This window comes from Camellia sinensis, chromosome 6 (assembly GCF_055761805.1).
Source record: "Camellia sinensis isolate YWXY chromosome 6, ASM5576180v1, whole genome shotgun sequence".
NCBI classification, from domain to species: Eukaryota; Viridiplantae; Streptophyta; class Magnoliopsida; order Ericales; family Theaceae; genus Camellia; species Camellia sinensis.
In genome coordinates this window covers 59,633,427-59,656,246 of record NC_138966.1, presented here as the reverse complement: position 1 = coordinate 59,656,246, position 22,820 = coordinate 59,633,427, and the positions used below count along the sequence as shown (strand labels likewise).

The 22,820-nt window shown below is 40.5% G+C and overlaps 1 protein-coding gene across 1 annotated transcript; it reads left to right on the top strand.

The window, feature by feature from the left end:
• Positions 1-8,329: 8,329 nt before the first annotated feature.
• Positions 8,330-8,839, top strand: LOC114260568 (uncharacterized). Its single transcript, XM_082876113.1, has one exon. The coding sequence runs from the start codon at positions 8,330-8,332 to the stop codon at positions 8,837-8,839; it is 510 nt and encodes a 169-aa protein (XP_082732239.1).
• The last annotated feature ends 13,981 nt before the right edge of the window (positions 8,840-22,820 follow it).

Below are 22,820 nucleotides of genomic sequence, written 5' to 3'. Positions count from 1 at the left end.
ATGCACCTGGGCGGTTGTTTTCGGACCTCTTCTCACGATTTCAGCGTGGTTTGAGTGTCCCGTTCCTTACACGATTTCAGTGTGTTTGGAATTTATCCCAGGTTGCATTGTAGACGCGCTGGGCGGTTCGTGTTTGGACCTCCTCTAACGATTTCAGCGTGGTTTGAGTGTCCCGTTCCTCACACGATTTCAGAGTGTTTGGATTTTATCTTTAGTTGCGTTGTGTGCGCACTTGAGCAATTATTTTTGGACCTCTTCTCACGATTTCAGCGTGGTTAGAGTGTTCCTTTCCCTCACACGATTTCAGCGTGTTTGGAATTTATCTTAGGTTGCATGGAGCGCGCTCCTGATTTATTTTCTTTGTGCTTCCTCCACTCGCGAGTCCAGCGTGGTTGGCGTGTGTTCACCCTTTGCATCTATTGCATCACATCTATTACATCGTATCTATTTTACTGTCTGGTCTAGGAGACCTTAAATCCTCCGGTCTAAGGAGACCTTAAATCCTACATCTTTATTCGCACTGTCTTGTGCACTCCCCGGTCTAGGAGACCTTAAATCCTCTAAAGGTGCAATTCCTTTGGTGTTTGTTGTGCCCGAACGACTTCTGGTGGTTTGGTATAGCCACCTGCCTGTGTTTGTGGTGAGTTCCTAGGAGACCAACTGAGACGGTGGAAACTAGAGTTCGAATGGCTTATGCCTAGAATGCAAAGGTTCAGGATTTCCGAGACTAAAGTCTGGTTTAAATACCCAGGGGTGTATCCTCGGCTTGAAATCTGTATGGCAGCCCCATAGATTGAGATAGCATCTGTATGCACCTCAATTCTGGATACTGATCCAACCTAGTCTGTCACCCTGTTGGAGAATAGGGAAAGCTGCGACCATAGTCAGGGAGAAAAGTAGTACCTGCAGTTCAACCAAGAAGAAGCGAAAGATCCCCAGCAGCATGAGGTAAGTCATTGCCAATTGCCCCTGTAAGGTACCTTTCCCTCTTAGCTATTACATTGCATTTTAGCCACTACATTACAGTGCATTGCATGAATCCCCAATTGTCAAATCGGCTTCGCGTAGCGTATAAGTCCAATTATCAAACCGGCTTCGCGTAGCGTATTAGTCCAATTTTCAAACCGGCTTCGCGTAGCGTATAAGTCCAAACTTCAAACCGGCTTCGCGTAGCGTATAAGTCCAATTTTCAAACTGGCTTCGCATAGCGTATAAGTCCAATTTTCAAACCGGCTTCGCGTAGCGTATAAGTCCAATATTCAAACCGGTTTCGCGTAGCGTATAAGTCCAATTATCAAACCGGCTTCGCGTAGCGTATAAGTCCAATTTTCAAACCGGCTTCGCGTAGCGTATAAGTCCAATCTTCAAACCAACTTCGTGTAGCGTATAAGTCCAATTATCAAAACTGGCTTCGCGTAGCATATAAGTCCAATTATCAAACCGGCTTTGCGTAGCGTATAAGTCCAATTTTCAAACCGGCTTCGTGTAGCGTATAAGTCCAATCATCAAAATCTTCCTGCATATCATTTTGCATCTTGGCCCCTGCCTGTGGGCATGCCTATGGGCACATCTTTGTTATTTTGTATGTTTGTCTAAGTCTTCGGCCTTGTCAAAAATGGGTCGTCTCTGGGCTTTGACATTCACTCCCGTCACTTATGCCTTTCGAGTTCTGTCAAAGAGGGGCAACTGTAGACACCCCATTTTTGACCGACCTTAAGACTCAGACGTCACCGATTGAGTGCTTGGTGATGTTGCATATCGTGCTCGTTCAGAAGTCTTAGAGTCGCGGCCGTGAGCCCTGTCTCCGGATTTACGAACCCAATTTTGTGCCTTGCCTTGGTTTGCGAACCAGACTCGGTTTTCTCTGTTTCTTTACCGAAGGGAGGGAGAGGTCTCGTAGATCATCTCTCAGTGGCCGTAGGCTACGTTTTGTAGTCGTAGGCCATTTTGCCCGCTTGGAGTCCGGTTTCCAGTTTTTCGGAATCGTTGGCCGTGTGCCTCTGTTCGGGACAGCTTAACCACCTCCGTTTGCCCTGATTTTCGGCATACATCTTATTTGCTCCCTTTTGAGGGACACTGTGGTCCGAGAGACCGGCTTCGTGGTCGAACACCACTCCCAGTGCCTAACAGCCAATTTTTGGGGCCTCGGGCTGCGCGTTTCGGCCCCCGAACCTTCTTTTTGCATCGGTTTGGGCTCATTTTTGGTGGAGACCTTATTGTAACTGTTAGAAAGCTTGTAGGAGGGTGGGAGGCTAGCAATTTTGCTGAAAAGCAAACTTCTTTTTGGTCAAAAGTGGTTCAGCATGAATCCGGGAAGGAGAAAAATATGCGCGGCTTCACCGAAATGGGCGTAACTCTTTGCACAAGAGGAATTAAGATATGAGGCCACCACCATTGGAAATATTACTTTCGGGGCTTCATTTTGCACTCAAGAATCTCCCAAGTCCAAGTCCGGGGGAGGGAGATGTGGTTGGTTGAAGTCTGGTTCGACCGAATCTGCGCGGCTTCACGGAAAAGGGTATACCTTTTTCTACAGGAGGAATTTTAATGCAAGGTTTGCGCCATTGGAAAGCTAACTTATGGGGCTTCATTCTAGGGGTTGGTCGGCCACTTTTTTCACTTTGACCTAGCCGGCCGGCCACTTTTTCTGGCCGGCCGGCCACTTACCTGGTGGATGACTTTTTTCTTCCTTTTAAACTGGCCGGCCATTTTTGCCCCTGTGAGTGCATTCCAGCCATGTATTTGTTTTTACACTTCACCCGTGTCCGAGGGTTTGGCACTTTTGGAGGGAAACTTGACTCATTTTTCCCTCCATTTTTCCCCCCTTTATTCCCCCTCCTTGGCTTATATATCAGCAGCTCCAGCTGCTGGTTTAGGGTTAGAAAATTTCCCTTCAAGCCCTTTGCATTATATCTCTCTCCCTCTCCATCTCCAAGCTTCCATTCTTCAAACCCTACACCATTTTACACTACACCACCAAGCCCTACCCTTCCATCCCCCACTCCAGCAGTTTGAGGGTGTTCTCCAGAGCTTAGGGGTGCTGCAAACTCAACCCAAGAGTTGCTAAAGACTTGTCTCCAAGGGTAAGTACCAATTCCCTCTTTTTGAACTTAATCTTGCAACTTTTTTTTAGCTATTTTTCTTGCTGTTTTGAGCTCCGACCAAAACTGAAAGTACCCTTTATTTGAGCTCTATTTCATGTTTCATTATGGGAATTTTGGCATTTGAGGTCCCTATCTTGCACTTGCTTCAGTATTCCTCTTGTATGCCACAATCTTGCATGTTATTTTTGGCCTATATGTAATCTGTTTTGGGGCATGTTGTAAGTTGTAAGTTGTAAGTGAGCTTATTTTGAGCCCTTATTCAACATTGAAGAAGAGCTCATCACTATTTGGGACCTCCATGTGCCACTTGTCATTATATCCCTCTTTGGTCCCCATTTTTGCATGATTTATTAGCCCATTATGCTTCTATTTTTGGTCTTTTTACGGAACTGAAAACAGTCTTATTTTGGTCCATTATTCATGTTTCATTAAGGGCCTTCCATGATTTGAGGCATCTTTTATATACTTTGTGTTATATCTCCCTTTTTGGCCTCATTTTTGCATAGCATCTTGGACATATTTGCATAATGTTTTGGGTCCGGCCATCAACTGTAAAATGCTTTATTTTTGGCCCCTATTCAACATTGTTGAAGGGCCCCTTTGTTTTTAAGGCCAGAAACCACTACTTGCTTCTTTGGCCATCTTTTGGCCCATTTCTTGCATGAGAGTTTATCCATACCTATGCTGGTTTTTGTGGTTTTCCATAGACTGTAAAAGATCATATTTTGGGCCCCTATTCAACTTTGTTGAAGGGCCCTAATCTGTTTGGGGTCATAAGCTGTGAGTTGTTTCATTATCTCACATTTAGGGCCATTTTTGCATGCTATTTTTGCCCTATTTTTGTTTGTTGTTTGGCCATGCTTTGAACTGTAAAAATGCTTATCTAGGGGCTGCCTTGCTTCTTCCTTTTCATCTCATGTTCAAATTGTGCATGCATTGCATAGCTATAGGCCATTTCATGCGCCAAAATCCATGTTTCGGGGCTCGTTCCATGCATCGGGTTTCATTTTACCGGGTTTGGGGGCTGTTTTGCATCTCATTTTACCTCTGATTTTTCCATTATAGTGTGCCATATTCCATGTCTTTGCCATGTCTCATTAGAGTGGCATTTCGGTGCCTGAGGGTCGGTCCTCGGTTTGCGTGCACGCGTGCACGCATTTCGAGTTGTCTTATTTTCATCTGATGGCCTCCTATGTGAGTGTGGCTGAGGCTCTCTCATGTTGGTGTAAGCCCATTATTGCATTGCGTATGCCATTTCATCCATGGCATTGTGTATGCTCGGTTGTGTATTACCTCGTGCAGCGTGTATGCCATTCCATAACATTGTGTATGTTAGAATTGTATCTTAGTTGCATTTCATGCATGTCATGCATATTACATCGTGTTCGGGATAGGAGTTAGCCCGGCACGGGAAACGAGGTACGTTTCGTACTCCGAGTGACGGAACGTGTCTCAATTCCAAGTCACCGACACTCCGGATTATCCATGATGGAGTTAGGTTCTTGTTGTGTTTACACGTGCATTCATTCTATATTGAGTTGCACATTTCGACTCCTCGGCCATCATGCATCGATATGCGTGATTGGTGGCACGAGGATCGAGGCATGCATATATCTATGAAGATACATTGCTATGCCCCTTTCCTGCTCTCTGTTGCAGCAAATCAAGAATCAGCGGTCTTCCGAGGCTTGGCGCGCATTTCCAGAAAAGGTGTAAACAGAGGCTAATTGGGGCATCGTCATGGATTTCCGCGCAAAGGCAACCCGGGCATGCATCATTCATCATCCGGAATGGAATCAAGGCAGTCCCTAGCTTGCATGCCAGTCTATTTAGTTTCTTAGTTAATTTGTTAATTAATTAGGAATTTGTACATTATTTGGACTGTATTATTTGGACTGTAATATTCTTTTATTCGGGACTGTATTATTTATTTGGACCCTCTGTGCGAGGGCATAATTGTAATAAGTGTGGGTGAGTGTGATGTATGTCTTCCAACCCCACGTCTTTCTTCTCTTTTATTTACCTGCTTATGATGGTTAGATTAGGGCATATTTCAATTAGCATACAGTATGACAGCATGTTTGCATCATTCATCTGTTTTCCATGCACCGGGCTCGGCGCATCATACTAACTGTATCTGTATTTCAATTCCGAGTTGAATACATATTAGCTGTAGCATTCCATATGCCATGTCTAGAATAGCCGAGCCTGCTATAGTTTGCATTCTTGCATGTGTTGCATTAGGCATTTCTGTATACTTAGGATTCATGCATGATTTCTAATGAGTTTTTGTTTTGGCTTGGAGTACTCGGTGAGTTTTATGCTTTAGCATCCTTGCATGCGTGTGAGTGACTGCCATGAATAGCATACTTACCATGAGGCTAATTGCTTATATGATATAACTGCCTGAATGCCTGTGGGTGAAGGTTAGGTTACTTGGATTGGAATAAATCATCAACTGTTTGTTTTAAGCCCACTAGATAGTGGCAAAACCATCTTTTCTAAGCCCACCTGCGGGTGGCAAAATCTGCATTTTAAGCCTACTTGCGAGTAGCAAACCATCTTTCAAATAAACAAGCATGAAATGTTTTGTTCCAATTCGGGCGACCCAGTCTATACTTATATGCTGTGTGCATCACATAGTAACCTAGGCTAATAACCAGAATAAGGACACACAAAGTTTTCAAAAAATTGATATCATGGTTAGTAGAGGCCGATCTTTGATCGGGCGAGCGGGGGTGCTCACGAAGTGACCTTCCCCAATCGTACCAAGTTCCCGAGCCGAGGCAACTTTGGTGATGACGGACACGTGGCCTTAGGCAAACGAGTCAGGGTTTCCTAAATTTCCCCCAAAATAAAATATTTAGGTGGCGACTCTGTATCTGGAAAAGCAGTCCATGTTTGGCACTTCTTTTCAAAAATCTGTTTCTCAAAATGATTTGCCGGATTTGGACTCTTTGGTTCAGACTTAGAACCGTGACAAATTTGAGAGTCCTGAGCTGTAGTGACCCCAAATGAACAGAACGGGAGCTCACCCTCCCGGGGCGTTCCGGGGACGTCTACATAGGGGTTTAATTGTAATGTGTTCATGGACATTATTGCAATTAGTGGAAGTTCTACATTATCTATTTAAAAGATAATTAATGAAAAATTGGATAACTTGTATCATATATATTTAAGATAAAAGATGCATCTTTTATTTTATCCCCACAACTAAAAGATAGAGATATCTAAGGATCCCACCTACATGCAAACTCTATCATGTGTTGTGTATATATATAAGATGTATTTGGTACAAAAAATTAGCCATCAAAATTTTTAAGGTTTGTAGAAAATATATACACAAAAATAAATTCAAAAGGGTTGCAAGGTGAATCACTTTGAAGGCAAGACACTTGGATCACTTTGTGAGGTATTATCAAACGCTTGGATTGAGGTATTTTAGATTGTGTAATCAGGTCGTATTTCTTTGAAAATTGTTTTTCAAAATAAATTATTTTTCTACAAACTTTCATTGGTATCAGAGCCACGCCATTTTGATTACATAAATCTTTTTTTTTTTTTTTTTTTTTTACATATTTGGATATTTGGTGTTGTCTTGCGTAATAGTTGATTATATAATTTGTGAATATATAATCTATATTTTTTTTGTATTAATCACAAAAAAAAAGGACCGAAACAACATTAAAAAAATTAAAATAAAATTAAAAAAATAATAAGGAGAGGGCTGCTGACCTATGCGCTGACGTCACTGACACGTGTAATGATGTCATCCGCTTCTACCACGCGCTTGTTTGTTTGGTTTTTTAATCTAAAACTAAGTTAATTGCTTCTATATTATTCGTTATAATTCTGTTTGAAGCATGACTTGTACCGTTGGACTCGTAATTATTTTTTCTACAAGATTTTAAAGTTTCAGAATTTTATGGAAAATAAAATATATTTTTCATTAATGAATAATTCAATATTTTTATGTTAAATTGCTCTTGGTGGAGCATGATTTGGATTCTGGACTTGGAATTTTTACAGTAGACTACTGCTATGTAATTTTATTTACTAGTATAAATTTTGTATTTTTCAGATTCTATAATATTTATTTCTGATTTTTTGTGTAATTATTAATTACTTATAATTCTAGAAAATTTCAAAAATTTTTTTTTTTATAGAAATATGCTATGGCATTATTTAAATACTGTATACAACATGTTACGATCTTTTAAATGATTAGAACTTGTAGTATATTGTTATTTTAAATAACATGATTTATTTATATTGATGAATTTTAATTTCATGATTAAATATTCTAACATGTTTTCTTTTTTGAATTACATTGAGATGTTATCATGTGGAATTAATGTTTTATCACGCTTTAGACATGCCATAGTTAATGGGAGGTCATTCAATTGATGAAAATCTTTGTAGATTTTTTCCCGAAAATTATTTTACCGTTGATGGCATATAACCATATTCATATATATATATATATATATATATTTGTGGGTTTCATGTTACTTATGATAACATGAAAATTAATTTGCTAATTTACGGAGATAAATTAGTTATAATGTTATTGGTATCCCATTTTAATAATTAAGTGTTAAATAGGATTGTTTTAACAAAAATAATGCCTATGGCCATCCATTGTTGGTAAATAAAAATTCTAATTAATTGAGATTCAAATGATACCAAAAGGGTTGGTTGGGTTTTAATTAATTAGTTTATTTTATTTATTTTGTGAAAAGTATAAGTGTGACTAGTGGGAGTGTCGGCTAAAATGAAGGCATAATCTTACATGTTCATATTATGTATCTAAACAATGGTTTGCACTTAGACAAATACTATATGGTAACCAAAAGGTGTCATATGAGTTGATTTGGAGACCAGAAGAAAAATTGAGAATCATATATAAATTTAATTTTTCTAAAAGAAAAAAGAAAAATAGTAACATGAGATGATATTATGATGGGTAGTAGCTACCCACCCATTCAAGGTGTGTTCACTTATTTCAAAAGAAATTTGTGTACATACAGGATTGGTTACCCAATGCTCACTATGAATGTTTTAAATATAAGTATTATATTTGTGGGGTTATAAATCGTTTGCATAATAATTCTAGTGAGCATTACCGTAGTAGATTCAAAATCCCGCATCCTATGGATTTATATACAATGCAATACTTATATTCTTCTGACACATGTTTTAATTTTTAACATATGCAGTTAAAAATGACCAACTTTAATCCTTTGTCCAAAATTCTTGATGATAATCGTTTAACTAGACCAAACTATGTGGACTGGAAGAGAAATTTAACAATTGTCCTCACTGTTGAAAAACTGAACCATGTCCTAACGACTGATCCACCTGCCCTCCTTGGGTCAGATGCCACTAATGAACAATGTGAAGCCACTAGGAAGTGGCATGAGGCGGATAATGTTGCAAAATGCTACATATTGGCCTCAATGACCAATGTGTTGCAAAAGCAGCATGAGGGTGTTCGTGCTGCAAAAGACATGATGGTAAATTTGAAAGAAATGTTTGGAGAACAGAGTAGAAGTGCACGCCAAATTGCCATGAAAGGTTTGATGTCCACCAAAATGGTGGAAGGTACTCCAGTACGAGAACATGTTCTGAAAATGATATCTTTCATTAACATACTGGAAACTTTGGGTACAGATATTGATGGTGAAACTAAAATTGATGTGATCCTTTCATCTTTACCAGATTTTTATAATTAGTTTATTTTGAATTACAATATGAATAAGATGATTGTTACACCATCAGAGCTGTTCAATATGTTGCAAGTAGCAGAGGATCTTATTAAAAAGAGCCAACCCACTATGATGATGGGTAAGAAGGAAAGTCCTAGAAAATTCAAGCCTAAGGGCAAGAATAATTTTAATAAAGAATCTATGGGCTCTAAGTTCTCTGGAAAAACACCAGGTGTTTTTAAAAAGGGCATAGATAAAAACAAAAGCAAAGGAAATTGTTTCCATTGCGGAAAGCTTGGCCATTGGAAGAGAAATTGCCGTCATTATTTAGCAACACTGAAAAAGGACAAACCTTCGGAAGGGGTTCGAGGAGACCATAAGGCTTAATGAAAGGGAGATATTAATAAAGGTGGGAACAAGTGCAATAGTTGTTGCAGTTTTCATAGGAACTTTTTATTTGGAATTATCATAAGACTTTAGTTTTAGAAGATTGTCTATTTGTGCCAGATATCCGTAGAAATTTATTTTTTGTTTCAAAGTTATTTCGATGGGATATTGTTTTTATTTTTCTTCAAAAATTGTTATTTAGCACAATTATAAATTTGTGGTTTCTGGCATTTTAATAGATGGTCTTTACTTTATTAGTCCTATTGATAATTCTATTAATTGTGTTGAGAATGATATATCCATTGGTGTGTTAACGTAGACGCGCCCCAAGGGCCTCAGTGCTACAGTTCGAACTCAAATTGTCACGGTTCTGAATCTGATCTCGCAAAGTGCAATGCAAGACCGATAAATCACCAAAGAGTCCAAATCCGAAAAATCATTTTGGAAAACTGATTTTTTAGAAAAAAGTGCCAAACATGGACTGCTTTTCTAGATAGAGAGTCGCCACCTAAATATTTTATTTTCGAGAAATTTAGGAAACCCTGACTCGTTGCCTAAGGCCACGTGTCCGTCATCACCAAAGTTGCCTCAGCTCGGGAACTTGGGTATGATTGGGGAAGGTCAGCTATGAGCACCCCCGCTCGCCCGATCAAAGATCGGCCACTACTAAACATGATATCTAGTTTTTAAAAACACATGTGTTCTTATTCCGGTTAATTGGCTAGAATTACTATGTGATGCGCACAGCAAAACAAGTATAGACTAGATCGCCTAATTTGGAACAAAGCATCGCATATCCGTTTGTTTGGAAAATGGTTTGAAGTTTGCTACTCATAAGTAGGCTAAAAACACGAATTTCAATGAATCGTTCCAATTCAAGTAATCCAACCTTCATCCATAGGCATTCAGGCAGTTTATATTAATTAAGCAATTAGCCTCATGGCAAGCATGCTTTCATGGCAATCAATGACACACATGCGGAGATGCTAAAGCATAAACACTTACGGTGTACTCTGAGCCAAAACAGAAATTAGTTAGTAATCAATGCATTATCCTAGTTCATGTTAAGATGGCTAATGCAACACATACAAAATGCAACTAGAAATAGGCTCAGCTATTCAAATATGGCATATGAGATGCGATAATTGATACATGTATTCAACTTGAAATTAAAATACGATGCAGTTAGTATGATGCGCCGAGCCCGGTGCATGCAAAATAGATGAATGTATGCAAACATGCGAAGCATAAGTATGCTAATTTGAAACATGACCTAAAACTAACCAACGAAAGCAGGTAAGTAAAAGGGAGAAAGAAATGGAGGTTGGAAGACATGCACATACCCACGCACACTTATTACAAAATTGGCCCTCTCGACAGAGGGTCCGAATAAATAATACAAACCGACTAATTAACTAAGTAACAAGCTAATTAATTATTACACAACCAAATTGAATAACTAGCTACAACTAATTATTACAAGAATTAACTAATTAACAAATTAATTAATTATTACAAATTGATGCTAACTAACAAGTAAGCATGAAAAATAAGCTGCTCCAGCTCTGTTCGAAGAAGGAGAGGATGCATGTTCGGATGCTGCCCCGAAAAGCTCTCTGGTTGCTCTTTAGAGGCTCTGTCTACAGGGTGTCCTCAAGGAATTCCTATTGAACCTTACCAAAAACATGCTGGGGAGTGCAATAGTGGCCTTCCGGCCATGGAGAGCCACTGCCGACCAAAAATGAAGGGGTGCTGGCCAACAACAAGGCACTGCCGGCCATCTGCGAGGCACTGCCGGCCACTGATATGCTGGGACACCAAGCTGTAGTAGAGCACAAAATAAAGAAAAATGAGGGTCTTCCAAGGGTATGTACGCACTATGCCACCCCATATCATCTCAAAACATCAAGGGAGAGGCATAGTCGGATCTACGACCATCAATCACGCATCCCGATGCATGATGGCCAAAGATCCAACTTGTACAAATCAATATGAAATGAATGCACAAATAAACACATAAAGCCTAAAACTCTATCATGAATCATCAAGAGCGTCGGCGACCGAGAATTGAGACACGTTTCATCACTTGAAGTATGAAATGCCCCTCATTCCTCGTGCTTAGATTAATACTTAATCCAAACAACAATGCAATGCAAGGATGGCATACACAATGCTAACTTGAACAGGCAATCATGCAATATGACTTAAGCATGCAAAATGTAGTGTAATAAACATGCAACAACATGTAATGGAACTAGCATGCGAAAACATGCAAAGATGGAGCAAGCCTACAACAGTATGCAAGACAAGCATGCAACAACATGCAAGGGATGGACTTAAACCAATATGGGCAAACCTTAACTATGCCCGAATCAGTGGCCATAAGTGATGAATTGATAGTATGAAGAGCATGAAACGGCAAGGCAAACATTCATGCCAATTGGCTCAAGGATTAAGGCACAAAGATGCAACTCTTAAGTACACTTAAAGGGTGACAAGCATGGAAGTATGACAATACTACATGCTCTGAAATGATGTTAGGAATGATGCCAAATCACACAAATAACATAAGCATAGCATGCATGAAGCTCAAAAGCTAAGAACTAGCAAAGGGACTTAAGCCATGGCCATACAAAGCAAGCCTCAAAGGGCTAAGGAAACCTAAAACAGTCCCAAGGCAGGTCTAAACAAGACCAAAATCAAGCTCAAAGCTAGCCAACACAAGCTAGAACACAAGGCCAAATACATGGAGCATGCAAGGCTACAAAAGAGGTAATGCACTACACCTATTGAAACCAAACATGGCATGACTTGGACAACATAAAACAAAGTTAAATCATGGTATAATAAGACCAAAAATGCACTGATATGATGAGCCAAAGGCTTAGGCTTAATGGCATGCACAATGATCCATTCATGAGGCATAAAGAGCCAAGGCTCCAAGGCATTAAAAGCATGTCAAATGCAAGTGTATGGCCACATTTCATGGACTGAAATAACATTTAGAATGATGGCAAAGCATGCAAATATCACATGTATGGCATGGTAGGGGCCTCAAAACCCAAGGCTAGCCTAAGCATTTACACTATAGCTATACAAAACATGAGTGATATGGCCATGGAAACCCGAAACAGTATTAAAACACCTCAAAATAAGAACAAAATCATGCTGGAGCAAAGCCAAAATATGATATGATGATGAGTCAAGACATCATGCACATAAAGCTAATAAGCAAGATTTGTTCTACAAGTATATGGAGTATGAAAAATATGACCAAACCAGCAAAAGATAGAGTCATGGCATGCCAAATGATGACCAAATACATGCTGAAATGGACTAAACATAAGCTTGGATGACATGCTAAAGCAAAAAAGCATATAAAGCTAGTTTATGAGATTTACACTACATGTGTATTGCACATGCATGGAGTGAAAAAACCAACCCAAAATAGATCTAAGGCATGGTAAAACATCACCAAAAACCTACTGAAATGGACTCAACACAAGCTAGGCAAACATGCTACTTTGATGAGCTACAAATGGGATTACACTACACATACAAGATGCATGCAAAAGGTGACAAAACCAGCCATGAATAGAGCCAAGGCAGGTCCTAAAAGTCACAAAAAAGGCCTAAACCAAGCCTCAAAAGTACAGAGAGGCATGTTCCTTTGGTAGGCCAAAAATGCAAGCAAACAAAAACCAAAAGAGAGGGGGCCACCCCCTCTGATTTGAGGGCTCAAAACAACATTCCTACCACTGAAAATCCACTGGATTTTTGTGGTTAGAAGGCCAAACCAAGGCTAGCTCAGAGGCCTTAAGGCATGGCTCAAAACAAGGCCAAACAAGGCCAACAAGAGGGTTGAAGACCCTCAACAGCTAAAAGACCTCAAACAAAATTCAAAAGCACTTAAATATAAGACTTTTTTCAGTTGTAAGCAAGGCCTAAAACAATATGAAAGGATGACCAAAATGAGGTACAAAAAGTGCTAAAAGAGGGAAGAAGCTCACCCTTGAAGATCAACTTCGAAACCAGCAACTTCAGGGGGTAAAACCTCACTTTCAGAGCTCAAGAATTCCACCCAAGAACCTCAATCCAAAGATGGTGGTGTATCTCTATGTGTTGTAGTGTAAAAGTGCAAAGAAAATGGACTTCAAGGCACAAATCAACAACAATATAGAGAGAGAGAGAAAGAGAGACATATTTCTTCTCAAAATGCTGAACCTCTGCTAAGGAGAGAGGCTCTCTCCTTATATAGAAGAAAAACAATGCAAATCTTCTTCAAGAAGCTTGGCAAGAGCTTCATCCCTCCATACACGTGTATGGAGGGCAGATAAAAGGATTCCAGCCGGCTCAAAAGATCTGGAGTGAAATCTGCTGAGACAGGGGTGCTGCCGGCCATCAAGTGGCTCATTGATGGCCAGCAGGCTCAATCAATGGCCGGCAGCAACAAAGTGATGGTCGGCAGGGCCAAAAGGTGGCCGACAGTGCACCAAGAAACACATTCTGAAAGGACCAAGTCATGGCCCAAGAATGGGCAGAAAGGATACTGGGTTAGGAAAGCTCGAACCTATGACGTTCCGCCGCAAAAGTCGAATACCTGATGAGCAATCGAACTTGTGTCCGGATGTACCTGTGAGCACAACCAAGTCTTGAGGACGGTCAAAAATGGGGTGTCTACAGTTGCCCTTCTTTGACAGAACTCGAAAGTCACAAAGTGACGGGAGTGAGTGTCAAAGCCCAGAGACGACCCATTTTTAACAAGGCCGAAGACTCAGGTAGACAATCAATATAAGCATGCAGAGATGCGCCCGTAGGCTGGGGCATAATGCAAATGATATGCAAGATGCAAGAGCATAACTTATGATTATGCAAAGAAAAACTGTAATGAAGCAGTTATGCAAAATAAATGCAACATTTTAAGCGAATGAATAACAGTCCTACATATTTCAACAGAAAGAATGTAAGAAAATTATGCAATTCTCACCATGTCTATCATGGAGTGCATACAGTACCGTCCGGTTCGTCTGGTCGTGCCGACTATAAATGAACCGTATATACAATATCGTGCCTGTAAGAGAAAGAAACTCAACAGGTACAATATTGTTAGAAACATGCATAGCAATGCAAGTGAAAAGTGCGTGACAACGCAAGTGAAGGGGTGCAAGACAATGCAATCCTGAGGGTCCGAGACAACGCAGGTGGAACATGCGTAACAGCGCAAGTTAAAGATAGTATGCGTAACAGCACAAGATAGAGACATGTGCGTAACAGCGCAAACAAGACATGCGTAACAGCGCAAGTAAAACAAATAGAACATGCGTGACAGCACAAGTTAAAACATGCATGACAGCGCAAGTTAAAGAAGTAGACATACGAGACAACGCAGGTTAAAGAAATGCGAAACAGCGCAAATAAAACATGCGAGACAACGCAGGTTAAACAAGTAAAACATGCGTGGTAGCGCAAGTAGAAGAAATAAAACATGCGTAACAACGCAGGTTAAAGAGATAAACATGCGTAACAACACAGGTAAAATAAATAAAACATGCGTAACAGCGCAAGTTAAAAGAAATAAACATGCGTAACAGCACAAGTTTAAGGAATAAAACATGCGTAACAACGCAAGTTTAAGGAATAAAACATGCGTAATAGCGCAAGTTAAAGAAATAAGCATGCGTAACAGTGCAAGATAAGAAAACAAGTGCGTAACAGCGCACATAACCTGCGTAACAGCGCAAGTTAAGAAAACAAGTGCGTCACAGCGCACATAACCTGCGTAACAGCGCAAGTGAAGAAGACAAGTGCGTCACAGCGCACATAACCTGCGTAACAGTGTGAGTTAAAAAACAAGTGCGTAACAGCGCACATAACTTGCATAACAGCGCAAGTTAAGATAATGAGTGTATAATAGCGCACATAACCTGCGTAACAGCGCAAGTTAAGAAAATAAGTGCATAACAGCGCACATAACCTACGTAACAGCGCAAGTTAAAAAAAAGAAGTGCGTAACAGCGGACATAACCTGCGTAACAGTGCAAGTTAAGATAAGAAGTGCATAACAGCGCACATAACCTGCGTAACAGCGCAAGTTAAAATAAGAAGTGCGTAACAGCGCACATAACCTGCGTAATAGTGCAAGTTAAGATAATAAGTGCATAATAGTGCACATAACTTGCGTAACAGCGCAAGTTAAGATAATAAGTGCGTAACAGCGCACATAACCTGCGTAAAAGCGCAAGTTAAAATAAAACGTGCATAACAGTGCACATAACCTGCGTAACAGTGCAAGTTAAAGGAGTAATACGAGGTGCAAAACAATGCAAGTTTAATGAGATGCAAAACAATGTGAGTTTAATGAGATGCAAAACAATGCAAGTTTGATGAGATGCAAAACAATGCAAATTGGATGAGATGCAAAACAATGCAGATTAGACTAGATGCAAGACAATGCAAATATGAACTAGATGCAAGACAATGCAAATATGAACTAGATGCAAAATAATGCAAATATAAACTAGATGCAAGACAATGCAAATATGAACTAGATGCAAGACAATGCAAATATAAAGAATGGGTGTTTAATTTAATAAGCGAATGCAAGGTGACAACAACAAAAAAACAAACATGCTTAATGAAGACATCTTGAAAGGGGCCTTCCGGTTTACTTCCCGGAAGGTTTGTGATGCGTCAAAAAGAATACACCTTGTGCGCATTGATGAGCGACAACCATCGTACATTGAGGACATGATTCCTGGGTTTCCACGGAGGCGTTTTGAATCAAATTTTGAGCATTCCTCGGGATTGTGGGAACCCAGGGACACATACCAAGACAAAATAGGCAGAGGAAGCTGGTGGAGGACTACTGGCCATCAGGGAGAGCCACCTGCTGCTGCCGGACATTATTGGCCACTGCCGGCCATCGATAGAGTTGTGCCGGCCATCGATGTGCCCCTGTTGGCCATCGGTGGCAGATTCGAACAAAATGGTCTTTTCGGTCATGGGTCTTTAAATAGGCCCAAAATTAACCAATTTCCTCACAAACCCTTGCATAGAAATCATTTCCCTTGCCCTCTAGGTGTGCCTTCTCTCTAGATTCGCACGTTCTACGCGTTTCCCAACACCCTAAACAATCTTGAATCGTTAAAACCTCTTGGTTTTCTTCGATTTGAACCGATCAGAAATTACATCTGAGGCCTCTTTCGTGATTTTCCCCATTCGAGGATCATTTCCCCCAGATTTCTTTCGAGGTTAGTTCACTCTTCGCGAGTTTTCAACTTTTCTTGAATTTTCTCTCTCTTAGGGTTTGATTTGTTCAAAATTTCATCATTTGCTCATTTTTGCTTATTTTTGCATCTATCTCAGATGGCTGACGATGTCCCGCATGATGAGGGCTTCCCCGAACTCCCTCCAGTAGAGTTGGCGGCAGACTTTGCGGCTAAGCCAGAGGTCGAGGCTCAGCCTTTACCATTGAGCACACGTCCCTTCGACCCCGTGAGGTATCACCCGGAGACTCACATCATTCCGGTGGCGGGAGGCGTCCATACTTTTACTGATTTTGATGAGGGTGCGCCAGATGACCTCTTACTGAGGGAGCCGATGTCTCATTTGTCGACCATTGCTATAGAGGTACGAACTCTGCTTTTCTGCCTTATTACTTTCAACTATTTGCATTTCTTGCACTGTTTCGATCTGATCGCATCACATGCTTTAACCTGACCGTATTTCATACATTGTTGCTCTGCATTGAACTATACTTCGTGCATCACTGCCCTATATGTACTGTATACGAGCACACCTCAGGCGTCACTATTCTAAATTCAACTGTATCTTCGATACACCACTAATTTGCACGCAACTGTATTTTCAATACACCACTAATCTGATCTGAACTGCATTTTCAATACATCACTGATCTGATCTGATCTTGAACTACATTTACTGTTGCAGGATGGATCCCGCTCCTTTAGGGGTTATGGCGCTATGACCGCTCGGGATTGGTACGATATACTTCCCGCGAGGGTCCGCCGGACCATCGACGGGACTGGCTTTGGCGTATTTTGCTGCAGCTTGACGCGGGTTACAGCGAGTCGCCCTCTCCTAGGGGCTCTTGTGGAGAGGTGGTGGGACACCACCAACTCTTTCCACTTCTCCACGACGGGAGAGATGACCATGACTCCTCTCGACTTCGCCATGATCATCGGCATGGGCGTAGGAGGTGATTTGATTCCCCTTGATCCTGACATGGGAGAGTGGGTGGCTGCATGGGGCATATTGCTTGAAGCACGCGCCCCAAGGGCCTCAGTGCTACAGTTGGGACTAAAATTGTCACGGTTTTGAATCTGATCTCGCAAAGTGCAATGCAAGACCGATAAATCACCAAAGAGTCCAAATCCGACAAATCGTTTTAGAAAACTGATTTTTTAGAAAGAAGTGCCAAACATGAACTGCTTTGCCAGATACAGAGTCACCACCTAAATATTTTATTTTGGAGAAATTTAGGAAACCCTGACTCGTTGCCTAAGGCCATGTGTTCGTCATCACTAAAGTTGCCTCGGCTCGGGAACTTGGGTACGATTGGAGAAGGTCAGCTATGAGCACCCCCGCTCACCCGATCAAAGATCGGCCACTACTAAACATGATATCTAGTTTTTGAAAACACATGTGTTCTTATTCCGGTTAATTATCTAGAATTACTATGTGATGCACACGGCAAAACAAGTATAGACTAGATCGCCTAATTTGGAACAAAGCATCGCATATCCGTTTGTTTGGAAAATGGTTTGAAGTTTGCTACTCGTAAGTAGGCTAAAAACACGGATTTCAATGAATCGTTCCAATTCAAGTAATCTAACCTTCACCCACAGGCATTCAGGAAGTTTATATCAATTAAGCAGTTAGCCTTATGGCAAGCATGCTTTCATGGCAATCAATGACACGCATGCGGAGATGCTAAAGCATAAACACTTACAATGTACTCCGAGCCAAAACAGAAACTAGTTAGTAATCAATGCTTGATCCTAGTTCATGTTAAGATGGCTAATGCAACACATACAAAATGCAACTAGAAATAAGCTCGGCTATTCTAATATGGAATATGAGATGTGATAATTGATACATGTATTCAACTTGGAATTGAAATACGATGCAGTTAGTATGATGCGCCGAGCCCGGTGCATGCAAAATAAATGAATGTATGCAAACATGCGAAGCATAAGGATGCTAATTTGAAACAAGACCTAAAACTAACCAACGAAAGCAGGTAAGTAAAAGGGAGAAAGAAATGGAGGTTGGAAGACATGCACACACGCACGCACACTTATTACAAAATTGGCCCTCTCGACAGAGGGTCCGAATAAATAATACAAACCGACTAATTAACTAACTAACAAGCTAATTGATTATTACACAACCGAATTGAATAACTAGCTACAACTAATTATTACAAGAATTAACTAATTAACAAATTAATTAATTATTACAAATTCATGCTAACTAATAAGTAAGCATGAAAAATAAGCTGCCCCAGCTCTGTTCGAAGAAGGAGAGGATGCATGTTCAGATGCCGCCCCGAAAAGCTCTCCGGTTGCTCTTTAGAGGCTCTCTTTGCAGGGTGTCCTCAAGGAATTCCTGCTGAACCTTACCAAAAACATGTTGGGGAGTGCATCAGTGGCCTGCCGGCCATGGGGAGCCACTGCCGACCAAAAATGAAGGGGTGCCGGACAACAACAAAGCACTGCCGGCCATCTGCAAGGCACTGCCGGCCACTAATGTGCTGGGACACCAAACTGCAGTAAAGCATAAAACAGAGAAAATGGAGGGTCTCCCAAGGGTATGTACGCACTATGCCACCCCATATCATCTCAAAATATCAAGGGAGAGGCATAGTCGGATCTACGACCATCAATCACGCATCCCGATGCATGATGGCCAAAGATCCAACTTGTGCAAATCAATATGAAATGAATGCACAAATAAACACATAAAGCCTAAAACTCTATCATGCATCATTAAGAGCATCGGCGATCGAGAATTGAGACACGTTTCATCACTTGAAGTATGAAAGGCACCTCGTTCCTCGTGCTCGGATTAATACTTAATCCAAACAACAATGCAATGCAAGGATGGCATACACAATGCTAACTTGAACATGCAATCATGCAATATGACTTAAGCATGCAAAATGTAGTGTAATAAACATGCAACAACATGTAATGGAACTAGCATACGAAAACATGGAAAGATAGAGCAAGCATACAACAATATGCAAGACAAGCATGCAACAACATGCAAGGGATGGACTTAAACCAATATGGGCAGACCTCAACTATGCCCAAATCAGTGGCCATAAGTGATGAATTGATAGTATGAAGAGCATGAAAAGGCAAGGCAAACATGCATGCCAATTGGCTCAAGTATTAAGGCACAAAGATGCAACTCTTAAGTACACTTAAAGGGTGACAAGAATGGAAATATGACAATACTACATGCTCTGAAATGATGTTAGGAATGATGCCAAATCGCACACATAACATAAGCATAGCATGCATGAAGCTCAAAAGCTAAGAACTAGAAAAGGGACTTAAGCCATGGCCATACAAAGCAAGCCTCAAAGGGCTAAAGAAACCTAAAATAGTCCCAAGGTAGGTCCAAACAAGACCAAAAACAAGCTCGAAGCTAGCCAACACAAGCTAGAACACAAGGCCAAATACATGGAGCATGCAAGGCTACAAAAGAGGTAATGCACTACACCTATTGAAACCAAACATGGCATGACTTGGACAACATAAAACAGAGTTACATCATGGTATAACAAGACCAAAAATGCACTGATATGATGAGTCAAAGGCTTAGGCTTAATGGCATGCACAATGATCCATTCATGAGGCATAAAGAGCCAAGGCTCCAAGGCATTAAAAGCATGTCAAATACAAGTGTATGGCCACATTTTATGGACTGAAATAACATTTAGAATTATGGCAAAGCATGCAAACATCACATGTATGGCATGGTAGGGGCCTCAAAACCAAAGGCTAGCCTAAGCATTTACACTATAGCTATACAAAACATGAGTGATATGGCCATGGAAGCCTGAAACAGTGTTAAAACATCTCAAAATAAGAACAAAATCATGCTGGAGCAAAGCCAAAATATGCTAGAATGATGAGTCAAGACATCATGCACATAAAGTTAGTAAGCAAGATTTGTTCTACAAGTATATGGAGTATGCAAAATACGACCAAACCAGCAAAAGATAGAGTCATGACATGCCAAATGATGACCAAATACATGCTGAAATGGACTGAACATAAGCTAGGATGACATGCTAAAGCAAGAAGCATATAAAGCTAGTTTATGAGATTTACACTACAAGTGTATTGCACATGCATGGAGTGACAAAACAACCCCAAACAGATTTAAGGCATGGAAAAAAATCACCAAAAACCTACTGAAATGGATTCAACACAAGCTAGGCAAACATGCTACTTTGATGAGCTACAAATGGGATTACACTACACATACAAGATGCATGCAAAAGGTGACCAAACCAGCCATGGACTGTGCCAAGGAAGGTCCTAAAAGTCACAAAAAAGGGCCTGAACCAAGCCTCAAAAGTACAGAGAGGCATGCTCCTTTGGAAGGCCAAAAATACAAGCAAACAAAAACCAAAATAGAGGGGCCACCCCCTCTGATTTGAGACCTTAAAACCACATGCCTACCACTGAAAATCCACTGGATTTTAGTGGTTAGAAGGCCAAACCAAGGCTAGCTCGGAGGCCTTAAGGCATGGCTCAAAACAAGGCTAACAAGAGGGTTGAAGACCCTCAACAGCCAAAAGACCTTAAACAAACTTCAAAAGCACTTAAATACAAGACTTTTTTCAGTTGTAAAACAATATGCAAGGATGGCCAAAATGAGGTACAAAAGGTGCTAAAAAGGGAAAGAAGCTCACCCCTGAAGATCTGCTTCGAAACCAGCAACTTCAGGGGGTAAAACCTCACTTTTAGAGCTCAAGAATTACTCCTGAGAACCTCAATCCAAAGATGGAGGTGTATCTCTATGTGTTGTAGTGTAAAAGTGCAAGGAAAATAGACTTCAAGGCACAAATCAACAACAATATAGAGAGACAGAGAGATATTTCTTCTCAAAATGCTGAACCTCTGCTAAGGAGAGAGGCTCTCTCCTTATATAGAAGAAAAGCAATGCAAAGCTTCTTCAAGAAGCTTGGCAAGAGCTTCATCCCTCCATACACGTGTATGGAGGGTAGATAAAAGGATTTCAGCTGGCTCAAAAGATCTGGAGTGAAACCTGCTGAGACAGGGGTGTTGCCGGCCATCAAGAATGGCTGGCAGTGGCTCATTGATGGTCGACAGGCTCAATCAATGGCCGGCAGCAACAAAGTGAAGGCCGGCAGGGCCAAAAGGTGGCCGACAGTGCACCTAGAAACACATTCTGAAGGGACCAAGTCATGGTCGAAGAATGAGGCAGAAGGGATACAGGGTTTGGAAAGCTCGAACCTGTGACGTTCTGCAGCAAAAGTTGAATACCCGACGAGCAATCGAACTTGTGTCCGGATGTACCTGAAAGCACAACCGAGTCTTGAGGATGGTCAAAAATTGGGTGTCTACAGTTACCCCCTTAAAAGTAAAGGGGATGTTAATCAAACTTACATGTGGCACTTGAAACTTGGTCATATCAATTTAGAACATCTGAATAGATTGGTCAAGGATGGGCCTTTAGATTTTTTAAAAATTGAGCCTTATCCAATTTTGTGAGCCCTGCTTGCAAGGACAAATGTCTAAAATTCCATTTCTGGGAAAAAGAGCCACAGAAGTTTTGGAATTAATACACGCAGATGTTTGTGGTCTAATAAATCACATAGCAAAATGTGGTTTTTACTATTTCATTACATTCACTGATGATTATTCTAGGTATGATTATTTGTACCTAATGAAACATAAGTCTGAATCCTTTGAAAAGTTCAAGGAATTTCATAGTGAAGTAGAAAAGCAACTTGGAAAAAGTATCAAAGCTCTTCGATTAGATCGTGGGGAGAATACATTTTAGATGATTTTCGAAATTATTTAAAAGAGAATGGTATTAAATACATGTGTAATTGGTTTTGAGTGCAAGTGGGAGAATGTTAGCATTTGTGCCCTCAAAAGCCAATTTATTGACTTTATTAATTGATTATATAAGTTGCTTGGCATTTTATTTTGCATTTTGGGTAATATTATATTTAATGTTACATATGATGTGAACATAAGGTCCTTTGGATAACATAGTAGAAAAATAGGCTAATGGTTAATGAACCAAAAGCTGAGAGTTATGATTTTTCGATGCCTTGTAGACCCAATTAATGTTCTAGGCTATGGGTGTTGATTTGGAGTCACACTACTATGGCCTACACCTATTTTGCTACTCTATGATAGAATAATTAACTCCATCATTCAAGTAGTGACCTTAGGTAAATAGGTGGGTGTTATGCAATAAGTACATACACTGAACAGGATCGATTTTGAGAACATCTATGCAATAAGTACATACACTGAACAGGATCAGTTTAAAAGGTAGCTCTATTACAATACACTTATTTTCCTTTGACTTGAGAGGCTTGTAT